General features: G+C 35.7%; 1 protein-coding gene across 3 annotated transcripts in view; it reads left to right on the plus strand.

Moving 5' to 3' along the window:
• Positions 1-19,137, plus strand: part of SGCZ (sarcoglycan zeta) — a 463,311-nt gene that overhangs the window by 400,300 nt on the left and 43,874 nt on the right. For 2 of the 3 annotated variants that reach the window (XM_028099878.1, XM_088020938.1), the window contains one exon: positions 3,466-3,588. The exons of the other annotated variant lie outside the window; for it this stretch is intronic. In XM_028099878.1, coding sequence (XP_027955679.1) covers positions 3,466-3,588 — 123 coding nt within the window. The remainder of the gene's footprint in view (positions 1-3,465; positions 3,589-19,137) is intronic. 3 annotated transcript variants of the gene reach the window in all.

Below are 19,137 nucleotides of genomic sequence, written 5' to 3' on the forward strand. Positions count from 1 at the left end.
AGCCTTTAGTGTTGAGACTCTTGTTAGCAAGTTAGTGTTTAAGATGACCAGTAAAAGGGCACCTAGGTGGCTCAGTCAGTTAAGTGGCTGCCTTTGGCTCAGGTCATGATCTCAGGGTCCAGAGATGGAGTCTTGAGTCTTCAGGCTCCCTGCTCAGTGGGAGTCTGCTTCTCTCCCTCTACCCCACCCCTGCTTGTACTCTCTCTCTCACTCTCTCTCTCAAATAAATAAAATCTTAAAATTAAAAAAAATTAAGATGACTAGTAAAATATAGAACTGTCCAGATAGCCCTATTCCCCACGATCTATTTGCTAAGGAATCAGAGCTTCTTATCCAGAGTCATTAGGCATATTGCTTTCCTGAAACTTTGGAAGCATTGCTGGTTGAGAAAAAATGGAACTGAGTGTTTGCTCCCCTCTGAACAACTGGATGCTGAGTTGTGAAGATAGAAACATGAAAAACAGAATAAGACAACACAAAACATGTTATAATGTAATAAATTCAATTTCATGTAGCCTAATGCATTAGCTTTAAACATATTCACAATAATGCAATATGTGTCTAATTACAGGCATTTACTCTTTGCTATTTGCAGAAAAGCAATGTACAGAAGCACAATATATTCAAAATTATTTTCTGATTTAAAATATTTATTGTCAATATATTGCTAATTGCTTGCAGTTTTGCCTTCTGAAATTTTACTAATACGTTGAATAAAGTGTAGTCTGCAGTATTAATTTATGTATCTATTTTTAATTGAATGTTTGCCCATGCATTTATTTATGGCCTGGATGCATTTTTTTTTATTCCAGGTGTGCATATATTTTCTTACTTGCTTATTTAAATTTAATGAATAAAGATTTCAATTAAGATTTCAACATATCCAGGTACCCTGCTTATATTCTACTTGTTTATGTGACACACAATATAGCATGTTTATGTTAATAAAGTACCTTCCATATAATGACATTAAATGTTATGCCAAAAAGAGTCTTATAAATGTATGATCATATGCAGCGTGTGTGTATATATTTTATATTACATATATCATATGCATATAGTGATCTAATGCACTTCAGGGTCATTAAAGTCACTGATATATTTTGTGGATCAGTTCACCCAATAAGTAAGTATATTTGAAGATAGCAATGTGATGTACAAGTTGAGGTTGTATATGTATAGTATCTAGAATATCTTTCAGGCAGTTCAGATTTAATGTTATGTCTGAGTGCCTAGAAGATGGAGACACAGAGGCCTCCACACTTAGAAGTCACATTTATAAACACACCAGCCCCAAGCACAGTTTTTTGAACATCACCCAGTTGGGTTACTATGGTTTAAAGATTAAAAGCACAATACAGGAAGGTTAGATCATGATTAGCAGAAGACGTACTCAACTGATACAGTCTGATGAAATAATGTTTGCCAGATCAAAGGCAATGACTGTCACCAAGAACAATAGGTCTTCCATGGTTTCTCCAATATTGTCATTAAATTTCATAAGAAAAGTGCTTTGCTTAAAGAAAATATATAACAGATGTTAAAGTACAATTCATGCTGTTTTGATCTTGACAGCCTGCAAAGGTTAACATCAGTTTTATCTGACTTAGCATTGTCGTAGTTTTAAAATTTTCTATATGGACCTGAAAACACGTAGTTTCTTATATCATAAGAAAAATATACATCTTGTTTTCAGAGAAATTATCCCACATGTTATCAGGGTTTGGAATTAATATTTTCCTCTTGTTAAGTGCCCCTCAGAAGCTCCGATGGTGGGGAGGTGTACAATACTAAAGCCGTGGGCTGGGACTGGGAGCAGGGCAGGGGTGGGGTTGAGGGCCGAGGAAAGGGACAGGAAGTTTATGTCTGGTATTCCTTCACCTATCTAACGTCTTACCCTAAGTAGCCCTAGAAATCGGACCCAATTTTAAATTTGGAGGAAATTTTGGACTACAAAGTGATCTCATGTTTTGAATTCCTGACGGACATATATCTAAAAAATAATGGTAGTATATTGTCTCAGTCTGATTGGGCTGCTATAATAAAATACCATAGACTGGGTGGTTTAAACAACAGAACTTGATTTCTCACAGCTCTGCATGCTGGGAATTCCAACAGCAAGGTGCTAGCATACCCAGCGTCTGACGAGAGGCCACCTCCCGGTCTGTACATAGCCGGCTTCTCACTAGGTCCTCACTTGGCAGATTGCAGAGAGGAAAAAGGCAGACTTTATGAGGTCACTAATCCCATTCGTGAGGGCTCCACCCTCAGGACCTAATCACCTCCCCAAAGACTGCCTTTCCTAATACAACCACGTGGTGGGCTTGTATTTCAACATAAGAATTTTTGGCAAGCACAAACATTCAGTCCGTAGCATATGTAAAGTAAATGAAAAGAGGTACACACACAAGTGTGATGTGCCTAGGTCCCTGACTGGGCTGGACTGTATCTGATAAGGGTTTTTGTTGGAGAGAGCAGAGGAGAAATGCTCCAAATCGTAACCGGAGGGGAAGATGTAGCATATGCCAAATGTGTTATGACAAATGAAATAAACTGATGTTATGGAAATAGCAATTCCTCACCCTCTGGCCAGTTTGATCTTTTTGTTGAAGACTTTCAAACTTACAAATTAATCATGTTTTCCAAATATGGGAGCTGCCTTTGTGATTTGTAGATGCATTAATATGCAAAATTGTCCAATAAATCAGAAACAGATTTTCAATTCCATGGTGTAAGTATATTTAATACTATATTTTAAATAAATCAAGAAAGTTATTGATGAGAAGATACATTGGGGAGCACTAAAAACATACATATATATATATATTTTTTTACAAGATCGACTGTAAAATGCATTCGCATTCAGTGATAGTAAAGGGTGAACAAATTTCAATATTAGCATGTATGAAATGTAGTGTAGCTAAAGGTTCACAACTGAGTAATGCTTTACAAGTGTGATGTAGCAAGTGTGGGGACTATTGTCTGCTTACAGAAAGTAAATGGGAGTCATTCTGACCACAAGTATTCTGACCAGAAGTATTTATTGAGCATCTAGCATGTGCTAGATATAAAGCCAAGTTTTCAGGCAATAACCAAGAACAAAGCAGATGCCATCTCTCCTTGTGTATATGCAAAAGCTTTTTTTGTTTTGTTTTGTTTGTTTTGTTTTGTTTCTGTTATTGTTGTTTTTAATTAGCTAAACCTACAAACCTTGTTAGGACTATGTCAAGCATTTAGAAGTCAGATGTATGCCCAACCATCCTAGCTCAGCAAACTCTACCAAATTAGACAGCCTACTGGAAAGGATAAGAATTTAGAAGTATTAATTCAGGTGTACAACATACTGCAGAGGTAAAATAACTAAATAATATATACATTTCTTCTCTTTGTCTAAAAAAAAAAAAATTACATGTTAATGGTTTCCTGCATACCAGTTTCATTTTTAAACCTTTCCTCTGACCATAGGAGCTGATGCTGTGGAAGCTCAGTGTAAAAGATTTGAAGTGAGAGCGAGTGAAGATGGCAGGGTGCTGTTCTCTGCAGATGAAGATGAGATTACCATTGGGGCTGAAAAGCTGAAAGTTACAGGTACTGTAGTTTGAGGTCTTGGAACATTGTTTACTTCTTGAAAGAATATGCAACTGAACAGGAGCTACATTATAAGATGTATGATCCCCATGCCGAACGTTGAGTTCACATAATAACATGATCTCACACCATTAGATTTTCCAGGAGTCTTCAAATAGAAGGCAGCTGGTTGTGTTGGCAGAAGACAATGTAAACACTGGACTTAGTGATGTAAAAGTAAAGCTGTGTGTCCTAGGCCGGAGTGGGATAGGTGGAGGAAAGTGGGTCAGCATAGCGGAAGAAAAAGTGGGGTGCAGACCGTGAGAAAAGCTAACTCAAGGTGATAGACAAATACAATTCAGAGGTATCATTTAGAAGTAGAAGTTAGGCAAAAGAAGAACCAAATGTAAATATCAACTATAGAATGAAGTAGGGGAAAAGTGATAAGTAAACGAAATTATTTTCTTTGGCTTGTAATTATTCTCAAAAGTATATATATCAAGATGTAGTGCTATCCCGGAGCACCTGGGTGGCTCAGGTGGTTAAGTATCTGCCTTTGGCTCAGGTCATGATCCCGGGGTCCTGGAATTGGCCCCCCACATTGTGCTCCCTGCTCAGCAGGGAGTCTGCTTCTCCCTTTCCCTCTGCTCCTCCCCCATGCTTGGGCTCATACTCTCTCTCAAATAAATAAAATCTTTAAAAAATTAAAAAATAAAAATAAATTTAAAAAGGGAGAGTGCCATCCAGATACTATTTAGAAGTTGTTAAAGTCATTAGTCTAGTATTAGAGCTAAAAAGTCAATCACCAACTGAAATTAAGAAACAAAAGCAGAAATCAAAGGTAAAAGCGAGGCTGAGAGCAGGGAAAGATTTTATGAAGATTATTTTAAGCACAAGCTCTTTGAATTACTTGATTTACAATCATAATACATATAATTTTGATAACATACTTTAAAAATACCCAAAGAGGCCTACATTAAAAAAAGTGAGATAAGCTTGACCTAGGGTTTCCCAAATTTGAGTTTGGGAAAGGTCATGGGCTCTCTATCCTATCTAAGTCCCCCTGAGCCCTGTGGGCCATGTGAGAACAGCTCGCATAGAAATTGGCCTCTATTCTCAGGTTGTTGGGGTTGAATCCCTACCTCTACCATTCAATATTTAAATAAACCCTATGTCTCCTGTGAAGTTTTCCTTCATCTAACTGATTAAAACGATGATGATAACTTTAGTGTTCAAATTATACCAGTGTGTGTGTTTATAGTATTTTCAGCACATATTGAAGACACTGTAACAGATAGCTCTTTATATTTATTAATAAAAATAATATTAATATTGTTAATGTTCCAGACATGAGGGCTTATTTGTATTTCAAGAAAGGTGTACTATTAAATGGTACTGAAATTCAGCAGAGATTTTTTTTTTTTTTTGAGAGAGAGAGAGAGACAGAGATCAGGGGTGAGAGGCTTGGCGGGGTAGGGGCAAAGAGAGAATTTTAAGCAAGCTTCACACCCAGTGCAGAGCCCTACGCAGGTCTCTATCTCATGACCCTGAGATCATGACCTGAGTGGAAATCAAGTGACCAAGCCATTCAGATGCCCCTCAACAAAGATAGTTAAATGGGGATCCTCACCGGGCCTCTTTGGCCCAGGTCACAGCCCATTACCACCATCCCTACTGACTCCCATAGCTTCTTTTCTCTTATGGGATATTCTGTGGAGTAGCTGGAGCCTGCACCTTTGGGCTGGTGTTTGGAGTGTTCCCCATTACTGCCCAGCTGCCTCATCTCTTTTTCTTTCTTCGGCCTTCTTGGAAAGGTCAGGAGAGGAAGGCCCACAGGGGGCAAAAATTGACCTTTCTAAGCCCTGAGTCTGGGGGGCAGGTGACAAAACAAAACACGTGGTGGCTTTGGTTGGCACAGAACACAGACAAATAGGAAAGGACATTGACTTTAGGGCCCTTGGTGCTAACATTTGAGTTGCTGGTTGGTGGGAAAGCAGGAAACCCAGGTAGAAATACACTCAGGGCGATTAAGCGGATGTGATTTCAATATTTAACAATCTGTGAACCTTGGTAGTGCCTACTGGTTATCAGCTTCAATCCTAAGATAGCTTTTAAGATATTACACACTTAAGTAAAAATTTTTTCATCCATATTCGGATATTCCCATTGAGTACTTTGCCTTCATAAGTGACAGGAAGTTATAGAGCTCTTGACAGTTTTTATGAACTCATGGAATTTTAACTTTCTCTGATCTTATGTTGACTTGTCTCATAACAGTTGCAGTGAAGTGCTGTCTTCACAAAATTAGACTCATTAACTAGTTTTTAAATTTTTCTTTGAGGTGCATGGATACTCACCTCTATTTTCCTCTTTTTCTTGGTAGCCTGGCTGTCATCCTTGGATTGTTAATGGGAATTATTAAGTTATAAAGTTAGCAGAAAAAGTGTTACCCAAGAAATCTGAGTTTTTCTGCCTTCAGGCAGTCATCTCTGCTAACTTAATCTCTCCCCCCTCCCCATGTATGCGTGAATGTGTGCATATGACGTATGCATGGTGTATATATATATATATATGCATGTATGTATATCTGGATGTACAGATGGATAAATACATATGTTTCATTCTGATTTTCTTTTTCCATTTCTTTCTGTCTTGAACATATATACATAGCTTTGAGTTTATTCTTTGTACTACTTTTGAGTGATTTTTGTCATTCAGTTATCTCAGAAAGTTTTATAGTAGAGGTCTGTACCATATGCTTCCAGAAGATCCTAAATAATAATATAATTTTGAGGTCATAGACTGCAGAATCCAGGCAGAAATTTTTGTAACGGTTTGAAGCGTAACACTTGAGATGAGGGAATGAGAGTGTCTGTAACAAGAAACCCCAATTTCTAACCTGATGTGGATATACAAGAGGCTTCAGGTTATTAACAAAGAAATGCTAAGTTGGTAGTATTTTATTTTGATTAAAATTCCCCCCAGGATCCAGTTGCATTTTTGTTTCTCACAGAAGAGCCCATATACCCACAGACACACATAGACACAAACATCCATACATACACACACCCTCTCAAATTCTTGCTAGGTCCTTTCTCCTTTAACAGAATATCGAATGTTTACTTTGCAGTAGCTTTATTCCTTCCTGCAGTACTTCTAAAATAAGGAAAAATAAAGATATCAAAGGCAAATATAACTTAGAATTTCACATACTTAGAGGAAAAACTTATGCATCGCATCACATATCATTTAAAGGCCCAGGGATTGATTAGAAACTCTTGATTAGAAACTCACGTATACTTTAAAGCAGTGCTTGAATTATTTGACAAATAACACTACAAAGAGACACTGACTCCGGGGTGCTTCATATAAATTAGGTAGCTGTGCTGACAAGACTTCAAAGTTACATGTGACAAGAGATCTGTGTGAGGTTGATTCTGGAATTTTAAATTTGTGGCACAAAATTTTCTATTTAAGCAATATCCATTGGAATTACAAATGATTCTTTCTGGCTTATACTTTACAAGCAATGGCATTTTGTACAGGGACTTCTCTTTCAGGGTGACAGAAATGGATGAATTTATTTAGACAATGTGTCTATACACCTGAGGGAAAATCACTTATCACTAAAATTATTCATAGATCTAGCATCGCTCAGGATATTTACATTTACTGTACTTAGAAAGTAGCAGGGATTTACCTGATACGTTCGCATACTCCTAAGATGCAGGAGGATAGAAGTAAAATCACAAATGGTTACCTGAACACCAACATGCCTCATTTCCCCATCACCATGGTAAGCAGTCATGTGCTAAAAATTTGTAAATTTTTACTCTTGATATTACTTGAGTTGCTCAGTAATCGTTTGCTTAAATCTTAATTTGAAGTTACTTATTTGACCTTGACCTACCCTCTCTACATGGCTAAATGTGTTAGAGTGTTACACTTTAGCTCACGTATGCGTACTTGAAAACTTTATTTTCATTAAAATTGGTCAAAGATATTCCTTACTGCAGTTATCTTTTGAGACCCAATATTGGTCTAAGATATCACTTACTGCAATTATCTTTTGATACCAGGTAAACAAATAAAAGATACAAACCTTTACACTTAGAAGACTCTTAAATTTAGTGCTTTCAGGCAGAATCTATCAACTGCAATTTGCGCTTTCATTTGTATTCCAAGTAAGTATATTAACTTAGAAAACAAAGTGCAAGTCTAAGTCATTTGACTTTATAAAGTGAAAAACTTTAGCCATATAAGATACCTTCATGTTACGTTTTATGCTATTAGTTGGACTTAGACCTCTCTGTTTTGCTTATGAGAGAAAAGAAGGAAAATAGCTAGATATGTAAGGAGAAAAGGATATCTCCTTTTTTCAGGCAGTAGAAATTAAAGCTGGCAATCTGAAAAAAATGGTGAATCCCAACCCTGCATCCACCCTGTGCCCTAATGTTTGCTTGAAAGCCAAGACTGTATCACTCCTTCGTCCCTGTTCTAATTGAATGATTGGAAAGATAGACAAGCTCCAATGCTTGTTTGACAACAGAAGAAAGGATTTTCTGAAGAGCTGCCTTTTAAATTAAACACCATGCTTCTCAGTTGAAATCAATATTTCCTGGTTTGTTTTTATTCGTTAGTCTTCTACATCCTTGTTCTTGTCTGTTAAATTGGCACGCTGTGTGGAGGTCAGCTTTGGAATCAAGCTTTCTATTAGGTAGGACCATTGTTCCTTCAAGCTGTCCAAATCCCAAGAATGTGGTAACACGCAGCCAACAGAACAGAGCTGCTTGGTTTGAATAGCACCTGAAAAAATGTGATTAGACCTGGTGCTGAGAAAAGTGATGTGCAATCACTTAATTTTCTCAGGAGTGGCGTTTCAAGGCTGTGGACTTGGATAAATCACTCAACTCCGTTTTCTAGTTGCTTTTTGGAGTTACTGAGGATACAGATTTTAGAGACGCTAAAGATTAGTACCACTCTGTCTCCCTCACAAATCTCCAGGTAACAAAGGATTGCAGGTTTTGAAGTGTATAAATAATGAACCATGCCATTCTCAAACAATAAGGTATCTGCCCTGAGCACCTTACTGACAGTCCTCTCCATGACTTATATTGTATTTTTCTGAGCTCTCATTTAAATGTTTCCTACTTTAATTGAAGCAAAACTTATTGAAAATATAATTGTGTAATAGAAATCTAAAGGAAGTTGTAAAAAGACAACTCCTTTATAAAGTTTGGAGTGGGGGCCCGTATCAACATCTCTGTGTATTGATTTTAAAATTTTCCACTTATGTTTAAATTTCTTCCTATAACTATGGGCCTTAAATCCACAAAATATCTCAAAGAGGTAATTTATCCTGCCACTGTTTAAATGAATAGTCTGGGTTCTTATATATTGTGATGACATTCTAAAAATACATTACTTATAGAAAATGGTGTACTAGAATTGCTTGCAGTTTCACTGTTTCCTTGCTGGCTGTCAATCAGGAGCTGATATTCACTCCTAAAGGTGACCTATATTCCTTCTCATGCTTTCCAAGTGTCCTGCCTCCAAGAACACTGGGTGAGCTCCTCTCATGATTCAAATCCCTCTAACTTCCCCCCCTGTTGCATCACTCTAATTTCTTTTTCTTCCTATAGCTGGAGAAGGATTATCTGCTTTTAATAGCTCATATGATTACATTGCCTATTACATTACCCAGATACCTGGATAATCCAGGATAATCTCCCTATTTTAAAGTCATTGATTAGTGACCCTAATTACATCTGTAAAATCCCTTTTGTCATGTAACATATTCACAGTCTGCGGGGGTTTAGGATGAGAATATCATTGGTAGGGAGAGTCATTATTCTGCCTGCCATACTAGGCAAATGATTGAATCTCTTTAAGCCTTTTTTTTTTCTTTCTATGCTGAATTTTCTTTTCAATGTTATGCAGCTGCGTAAGTATAAATATTTGTTCAATATACAACAATTATGACATCCAGAGGGGTTGCCCTAAAGAAAATAAGACTGCAGATATTTTATTGCTTTATTGCACAGATTCAAACAAATTTCAAGCCGCTAGATCTACAGCTAGGAGTACTACCAAGGAGCACATTTTACAGTCACAGGAGATTGACCACATAGAACCCAGGAGAATTTCTACCAGCTGACTAGAGAGGTTTACAACAATAAACGGATTACGTGAATGCAACCTGAAGTACTCTGTACTCATCCAAAATGCAAAAATACATTTGGCAAATATGATAAAAATACTATACAAAATACACATAAAAATATTATTTGTAAACAAGCAGGTAGTTGTGCTTTAAAGGAAACTAGACAGTTTAAAAACAAAGGCTGCAAACCATGACTGGTCTTGATGTCTGAATGAAGAAGGATTGGGTTATGAGAGCCTCCACACACAGATATGAATTATAAATGTTGAAACCACTTTTGAATCATGAAGCCTTTTCTTTTTCTTCTTCTTCAAAGGAGCGTTATAAGAATCACCCACCACACAGGATTTTGGTGAAGGTAAAAGATATATGTGAAAATCACTTAGGACAAATCCTAGTACAAATTTGGTATTTAATAAATGCCACCATATAATAATTTTTAAACATCATTACTGTTCTCCTAATTTGCTTAATATTTTCTAAATAAATAATTACAAAAAAATAAAAGACATCGGACAATGGATGAAGAAAAACAAAGCAAGGGAGGTGAAAATTCATGAAGTAAAAATCATATATTCAGTATTAGAAATGGGAAATTGTATATTTCACTGGAAATTTGGAGATATTTGAAGACTTTGTGAGCAAGTGTAAAAAGAAGAATAGAAGAAGATGGATAAGTAATGCTAGTTGTATTCTCAAAAATGTTCATTTCTCTCATTTAACCATGCAGACGTAGGCAAGCTCTGTGAGGCATCCAGTGGGTTCCTTAGAAATTACACATGTGCATGCCTCTAGTTCACAATGCTGCCCTTGTCCGTAAATTTGAGGCTGTCGCATACCATCATCTCTGCGTTCCAGCGTGGAGGAAGTGAGAAAAAGAGGAAACAGAAGGAAGAGACTTTTCTTAGAATATCGCAACCTGGAAATAGCACTCATTGCTTACCTTTTATTGGCCAAAATTTAGTCACATGCTTATGTGTAACTGCAAGGGTAGCAGAGAAATGTTAGCTCTAACTGGGCAATGTTCTTTGTTAAAATTTTGGGTGGGGACTTCTATTGATAAAAGAAGGATAGATTGACTGAGAAAATGAACCATTTCTGCCCTAGGAAGTGATGTAATAATATAGAATTATAATATGTAACATCAAAGGGAAAGAAAGAAAAAATACATAGTTTTAATATATTATCCATTAGACAGTATCAGCCTTCAAAATGGCTCTTAGATTTGCAATGTTTCAATACAGCAATCTCCCTTATCCTATTTTACCTATCGCAGAAGACTCCCATGCATTTAATTCTGACATATCTACTTTCTGAAAGTCATTCCTATCATGTCATTCAGTAAATCAATACCATGTTTTTACTCTCTGTTGTCTTTATTAAACTGAAACCTCACTTTCATTATCAGGATTCTTAAAAACTTTAATATGACGTTTTTCTTATTTCTTTCCAACATATACACTCTAGCTGGATCAGTCAACTCACTCAATTTTCCGTCTGTCTGCAACAGAGAACGCTTGAAGTCAAGGACTGAGTTCCAAAGAGTTACAGTGGGAAATTTTTCCTTTTAGACAACTCTGAATGTCTAGAGCTGTGTGAAAAGAGTGAAGTTAAAATCAATAGAGGAATTCCAACTTGAAGTACCAAGGAAATCCCAGATATCAAGTCCACAACATTAATGGGTGAGGTGAATCTGGAGATTGAGACAATATTGCGGAGCTGGATGGAGACAAAATCTGGGTGAAACCAAGTTAAAAACAAACAATTGCATTGCATCAATTAGGGGTAGAAACCAGTCTTAACTATTTGCATCCTCATTTATTGGTTAAAGGCTTAAAGTTGTAGATGTAGAGAGGTAACCCAAGAGGCTGATGGCAGATGAACAGATATCTCTTTTCCACCATCCTCTGTCCCTCTGTCCTTCCCTCCCTCCTTCCTTCCTAATTTCCTAACTTCCTCTTTTTCTTTCCTAACTTCCTTCCTTCCTTTCTTCCGGAAAGGTAGGCAGTCAAGGGCAAAAACAGGCCAGTACAGCAGGAGCCAGCATGTGGAGGGTGAAAAAATAGGTCAGTGGCATTTGAGGTAATGCAAGAATGGTGTGTGTGTGTAGCTTGGGAAGGAAGCATTGCAGGTGCAAGGGTGCACGTGAGGAGGGCATCAGGGAGGTATAGCGGTCCATCAGGCTTGTAAGTTGGGATACATTTGGGGGATTGAGCAAATCATTAAATACATTGATATCCTCTTATCTAGAGGAGATAGGTTTCTCACTCACTGAGAAGGGTGGTAGAGATATGAAAAGGAGAAAAGCTAGAATTAATTCTGTGTTGTTGAACTGGAAGTACTGATGTGAACTCATGCTTTTCAGTTCCTAAGATTAGATAGAAAAATAAATATAGATGCAAACATGCATCAATATTCGCTTGCTACATATATAGAAATGCATTTCCTGCACTATCTATAGGGATGGCTGTGGATTAGTGATTCTAGTAGCACTGAACACAACTAGTTCTCAGATTTTATTTCAGAATACCATTCTCCAATAAAAAGAATTAAGGACTTTTTGGGGGGAAAAGTGCATGATACTCAAACTGAAGCAAGAAAAAAATAAAATGACAAAGTGCCTTTCTTATGCCAGGAAGTAAAGAAATACTCATTGAGGATGGAAACATCAGAAAGACAGGAACCAGTTTGAAGAGGTTCCTAAAATCACGTTGAGCATGAATACATATAATGAAGACAAGAAATTTGACTTCTTAAATAAAATAGAAATCTATGAATCCATATTGATATAAATAAATAAATAAGAAAACGTTAAATATCTTCCTTACAGTGGGATGTAAATTAAAAATATAAAGCAATCATGGGATTAGAAAGGTCCCACTTGACAATAGTTGGAGTAATCATTATTTCAAGGGAAAATATCACTGGATGGTAAAATGAGTGAGAGAAAGTGAGATAAGGCTTGAATTTTAGGGAGCCTCAATACATATTTAAAACAAAAATATTAATTTTAAAAGTGAAAAAGCAACTTTCCAATGGTAAGCTCTGGCTGTCACCATGTTACCCAAAGGCATCACCAGTCATGGTGCAAATAGATGCTATGCCATACCTGCTAGGCTGCAGCAAGAATTGAGGATCACGTCTGTATTACTTCAAACAAAATTGCATAACCTGAGAACAATCATAAGGAGATGTATTACAAAATTGCATAACCTGAGAACAGTCATAAGGAGATGTATTACAAACTCAAATTGAGAGGCATTCTACAAAATATTAAGGCCATAAAATATTGAGGAACTCTTGCAGGAACTGAGATTATTTGCCAACTGGGTATACCACGTGATTCTAGATCAGATCCCTTGTCAACAGGGTACGTTACTGGGACAAATGGTGTTCTAGCATCTAATTTTGTGTAACACAGTACCCCAAAACTAACTCAGTGGCTTCAAAACAATGATAGCACTTATTTTACTCAAGCCCTGCAATTCTGGCAGGGCTCAGTGGAGACAGCTGGTGTCTTCTCTTGGCTACAGCTGAGGTGACTCAAACTCTAGAGGCTGTATCATCTAAAGGTTTGCTCACCCACATGCCTGGAAGTTGATAATAGCTGTCATCAGAGACCTTAGAAAGGGCTGCCTGCCAGAACATCTATATGGGGTTCCTCCATGTGCCTCTGTTTCCTCACTTTGTAGTACCGGGGATTGAAGGGTAAGCTCTCAGAATGAGAGTTTTCAGAGAAAATTCAGAAATTGTCTAAAACAGCCTCCATTGTTTTATGAAAGGAGTGTTAAAGAATTTGCAGGCATATTTTGAAGCCAACCACATTTAGCAGAATTTAAATGGGGCCACTGGGCAAAGGATATACAAAAAAAAAAAAAAAAAAAAAAAATTAATTATACTCATGACTTTTCTTTAGTTTTAGAATTGTTTTAACCAAAAAATAATAAAATAAAATAAAATAAAATAAAATAAATTTGAACAATATAATCAACCACAGATAACATTTTTCAAAACATAGGAAAAATATTCTCTCCAAGTACCTTGGTCAGCTCAGGCTGGTATAACAAAATTTCATAGACTGGATGGCTTAAACAATAGAAATGTATTTTCTCACTGTTCTGGAGGCTAGAAGTCCAAGATCAAGACAGCAGCATGGATGGGTCCTGGTGAGATCATTTTTCCTAGCTTGCAGACAGCTGCCTCCTCACTGTGTCCTCACATGTCTCTTTCTCTCTTTTTAAGGGCACTAATCGCATCTTGAGGGCCCCACCCTCAGAAATCTACTAAACCTAATTATCTCTGAAAGACTGTATCTCCAACTACCATCACATTGGGTGTTAGGACTTCCACATATGAATCTTGAAGGGATAAAATTCAGTCCATAAGACCATGGTTAATTAGTTTCTTAAAGTTTGAAAAAATCAAGTATACAATATTAAATTTCAATTTTGTGAAGATATTGATAGAGGGAAATATAATTACATACCATTGTTTTGTAGCTTTTTGATAATATGGCTTTGATACAATGATAGACCTCAGAGAATCTAACATAACAGTGTCTATGTGGTCCTTTAGTCGTGTTCCTCTTGAATATAAGTTGCCTCGGTAGGGTTTTCTAGTAGCTGGGTTGCAAACAATGAAGATTGCTGTCCCTATTGAGTAAATGAAACACAGGCCTGTGTTGTTGATTGAAAGGGGATCCTGCAGTTTGAATCCATTTCATTTCTCCTTTTGTTCTTTCTTGACAGTAGTGTCAAAACTCTGGTCACCTTACTCTGTGGGATACATCATATCCTCAATGAACTAGAGTCTCAATTCTGATTTCTCTGTCAGATTAGACAACTCTAATTCCTTTTACCATCCCACTCATCCTTAGGGATAGGCTGCAGATCATTTTTTGACAAGGTCCAACTATCCTAAGGAAGAAGTTTGAGATGGGCTTATGGATCAAAGTAAGTACTCAAGTTGAAGCCCCCAAATTTTGACTTTAGGAAAGAATGCTAACTATAAACTTTTATTTTTAAATAATTATAAATTTACATGCCGGTGTAAGAAATGATAGAGATTTCATGCAACATTTACATAGTTTTTCACAATGGTAACAACTTGCAAAACCATAGTGTAGTATCACAACCAGGATACTGACATTGATACAGTCAAGGCACGAAACAGTTCTCTCACCACAGGGATGCCTTGTTGTCCTTTTGAAACCACACCCACCTTAACCCCTGATTATCACTCATCTGTCCTCTGATTCTGTAATTTTCTCATGTAAGAACGTTATATATAGACTCCTTTGGTAGTGACACTTTGGAATTATTTATCTTGTACTCAGTATAATTCCCTGGAGATTCATTTGAATTGTTGTATACATCAATAGTCTTTTTTTTCCCTTTTCATTACTGAGTAGTATTCCATAGTGTGAACGTACCACAGTGTATTTATTCACTTAGTGAAGAACATCTGGATTGTTTAGGTTTGGGCTGCTAGAAATGAAGCTACTATGAACATGTGTGTACAGGATTTTGTGTAAACATAAGTTTCATTTATCTGGTATAAATGGCCAAGATTGTAATTACTCAGTGGTATGGTGGATCTATGTGTTGTTTTATAAGAAACTGCCCACTTGTTTTTTTGTTATTATGTTATGTTAATCACCATGCATTACATCATTAGTTTTTGATGTAGTGAAACTGCCCAATTGTTTTACAGAGTGGCTGTAACATTTTAGATTCTTTCCAGCAATGTATGAGTTTCTTCGTATCCTCTCCAGCTTTAATGTTGTCATTAATTTCTTTATCTAAAAAGTGTGCAGTCATGTGGTGATTGCTGTGCTTTCATTGTGCTTTCAGTTTGCATTTATCTTAGGCCCAACGATGTTGAACATCTCTTTATGTGTTTATTTTCCATCCATACATCCATTTTAGTAAAATGTCTGTACATAATCTGCTGCCCATTTACTAATTGGATTGTCTGTATTTTTTACTTTTGTTTTGAGTGCCTTTATATATTCTATCTTCTAGTCTTTTGTTAAAGATATGGTTTGCAAATATTTTCTCCATCTCTGTATCTTCCGTTTTCATTCTTTTAACAGGGTCTTCAGTGAAACAAATTTTTAGATTTTGATGAGGTACCATCAGTTTGTTTCCTTTTATGGATCATACTATTGGTATTGAATCTAAGAATGATTTGCCTAATCCTACATACAAAAGATTTGGTTTAATTTTTTTCCAAAAAGTTTTATCATTTTATGTTTTACATTTTAAGTCTGTTATACATTTTGAATTAACTTTTAGATATGTGAATTTTAGGTCAATATTCTTTGTTTGGGGTTTTTGTTTTTTGATTGTCTTACCTATTAACATTCAACTGCTCCAATGCATTTCCTTTCTCCCTTGAATTCCTTTTGCACCTTTGTCAAAAATCAGTTAAGCATGATCTACTTCTAAATTCTCTATATCATTACCCTGACTGAGCTGTTTATCCTTCTGACAATATCACAGTACTTGACTACTACAACTATAAAATGAGCCTTATTAATTGGGTAAAGAGAGTTTTCCAAACTTTATTTTCAAGATTGCTTTTGTTATTCTACGGCCTGTCCCTTCATATACAAATTTCAGATTATATACTTCTACACATTAAAAAAAAAAAAAGAAACTTGGTTAAGTCTTGATAGGAATTGCATTAAAGCTGCACATAAATTTTAGGGGAATTAACATCTATATTATGGGTCTTCCCAGCCCATGGGTCTTTCATGGGTCTTCCAGCCCATGAAAATTTTATGCCTCCCCATTTACATAGGTTTTCACTGATATCTTTCATGAACATTTTGTTTGTCATTTTCAGCATACCCATCTGGTACATGTTTTGTTAACTTTTTAATTTTTTTGAAGTAATTGTAATTGGCATAGTGTTTTAATTTTTGTTTTTATATGTATATTGTTAATACATAAAATTTGATTTTTTTCATGTATTGATCCTATATATTTGCATTATATGATTTTACTGAACTCATTTAGTAGTTATAGGAAGTTTTTGCAGATGTGGGGCTTTTCTATATAGATAATCATGCCATACACAAATAGTTTTATTTATTTCTTGCTTTTAGATCTGTATGCCTTTTATTTCTTTTTCTTACCTCATTATAGGAGCTACAAATTCCTGTATTATCTGAATAAAAATAATGCAGTGGAGGGTGCCTGGGTGGCTCAGTCGATTAAGTGTCTACCTTCAGTTCAGGTCATGATCCCAGAGTCCCAGGATCGAGTCCTGCATCAGGGTCCCCGCTCAGCGGAGAGTCTGCTTCTCCCTCTGACCCTCCCTTTCTTGTGCTTTCCCTCTCTCATGCTCTCTCAAATAAATGAATAAAATCTTTAAAAAAAAATAATGCAATGGAGAAAAGAGATGTTTCTCAAACAAATATTTTGAAAAAATAATATTCTCAGATCCTATGAGGCCTGGTCAGTCTATTCAAAGATTAAAGATCATACAAATTATTTCCTTATAAATAATTTGAACATTACTCAGATCATAATGTGTTTTCTGATTGAATAGGCATTTTGAAAACCCCCAAACGTTATGAACATTCCACAGAACATAAGAAGCCTATAGTTACTTATATTGCTCATGAATCAAGTAAAAATTCTGATGAGAAAGAACACTAATCATTACTTCAAAGTGATAAGAATGGTTGTACCTAATGTATGGTGATTAACCTAACAATAAAAAATTTTAAAGAAAAAAAAAAAAGAATGGTTGTACCTTCCAGAGGTCATGATAAATAGTAGCATTCTTTAAATTTAAAAAGACAAGTCATTAGCCAAAACTATTTTAAACTAATAGAGAAAATAGGGGCGAATGTACAAAATGGATTCCTAAGCCAAAAAAAATAAATAAATCCTATCCCAAAACTCTTTCATTATTGTAGATTCTGTCCCCAATTTGAAAAATAACGACCATTTAGCAATTATTTTTGAGTTACTGTTACAGCAGAAACACTGAGAAAAATTTTCAACTTTGGCCCACTAAAAGAAACTAGCTATCAAGGATTTACACAACAAAGCAAGTTCTGGACAATGATAACCTGTCACTGAATCCAAATATGTTCAGTTCCAGGACAATGTAGCTGTTTTGAAGGGTCAGATGGGAAAGGAGGAATAGAGTTCAGAGAGGAATAGGCTGTAAAGAAATTACTGGAGGGATTCAAGGTGCAACAATTAAGAACTTTGTGGTAACTCTACTGCTTTCTAGAAGAGTGATCATGGGCAATTTAGTTAATAGGTTCCAAAGTGAACAGTTCCTCATCTATAAAATATGAAGGTAATAAATAATAACACCTCATTGTATTTTCACTGAATTAATGTGAGTTGATCCCTGGAAAGCATTATGTCTGACACATACTAAGTGGTCAATAAATGTAAGAAATTATTGTTGTTATTATAACAGACATAAAAGCATTACTTTATATCGTGTGTTAATGAAATGACACTCTTCCTCTGGTAACACTTATTGTAAAGACCTCCTAAATTTAATCATTTATCATTTGTTTCTCTTTCATATATACATAACTATATACAAGATAATGTTGAACACTTCATGTAATACTGAATAATACTACAATGTATTTAATAATACATTAAATTACTATTTTAACAACTTGCAAAACCATAGTGTAGTATCACAACCAGGATACTGTTTTTTTTTTTTTTTTTTTTACTATACTAAAAGTAATTTAATAGGTCTCTCGGGGTATTTAAGTGAAAACAATATGAGATAAAAGTAAAACGAAAAATAAATATGAGAAATCTATTGCGTAGTTAAGTTTTAGAACAAAAAAAGTTGCAACTAATTAAAATAATGAAATCAATAACATTCTGTCATAATATTTGCTATTGACAAAATATAGTTATTTGCATTAATTCATTTACTCCTCAGTATTTAAGGAGGTGTTTATCATTATCTTCATGCCACAAACTGAGCCTCAGGTTAAGTGATTTGCACAAAATACACATAGCTAACAATGGCAGACCAGGAAGCAGATCTATCTCCTCACTATTAGCCCAGTTTCATTTCTACTTCATTTTATCTGTGTCAGTATATGCATGTGTATACAATACATTTAGGTCCTGAATAAGAATTTCTGTAACAAGAAGGAGAGCTTCTAGGATCTGATTTATTTAGTAGGTCGGTCATCATTTCAAGCAGATTTATTTAGTAGGCTGGAAAAAAGTTAAAGGTGAAGAGGAATGAGCTCATTTAAATACTATATATCTGACTTTCTCAACTAAATCATAGAGAGCTCCAGGGGGAACCTCTCTATCTTCATGTAGCTATCTAAATTGAAAGCTCAAGATATGCCAAACAATGTCAAAGGAAGATTGAGGTAAATGATTGATGTTATAGTC

Source organism: Eumetopias jubatus, unplaced genomic scaffold, assembly GCF_037043125.1.
Source record: "Eumetopias jubatus isolate StellerSeaLion01/CBP00866 unplaced genomic scaffold, mEumJub1_p1.0 scaffold_2, whole genome shotgun sequence".
NCBI lineage: Eukaryota > Metazoa > Chordata > Mammalia > Carnivora > Otariidae > Eumetopias > Eumetopias jubatus.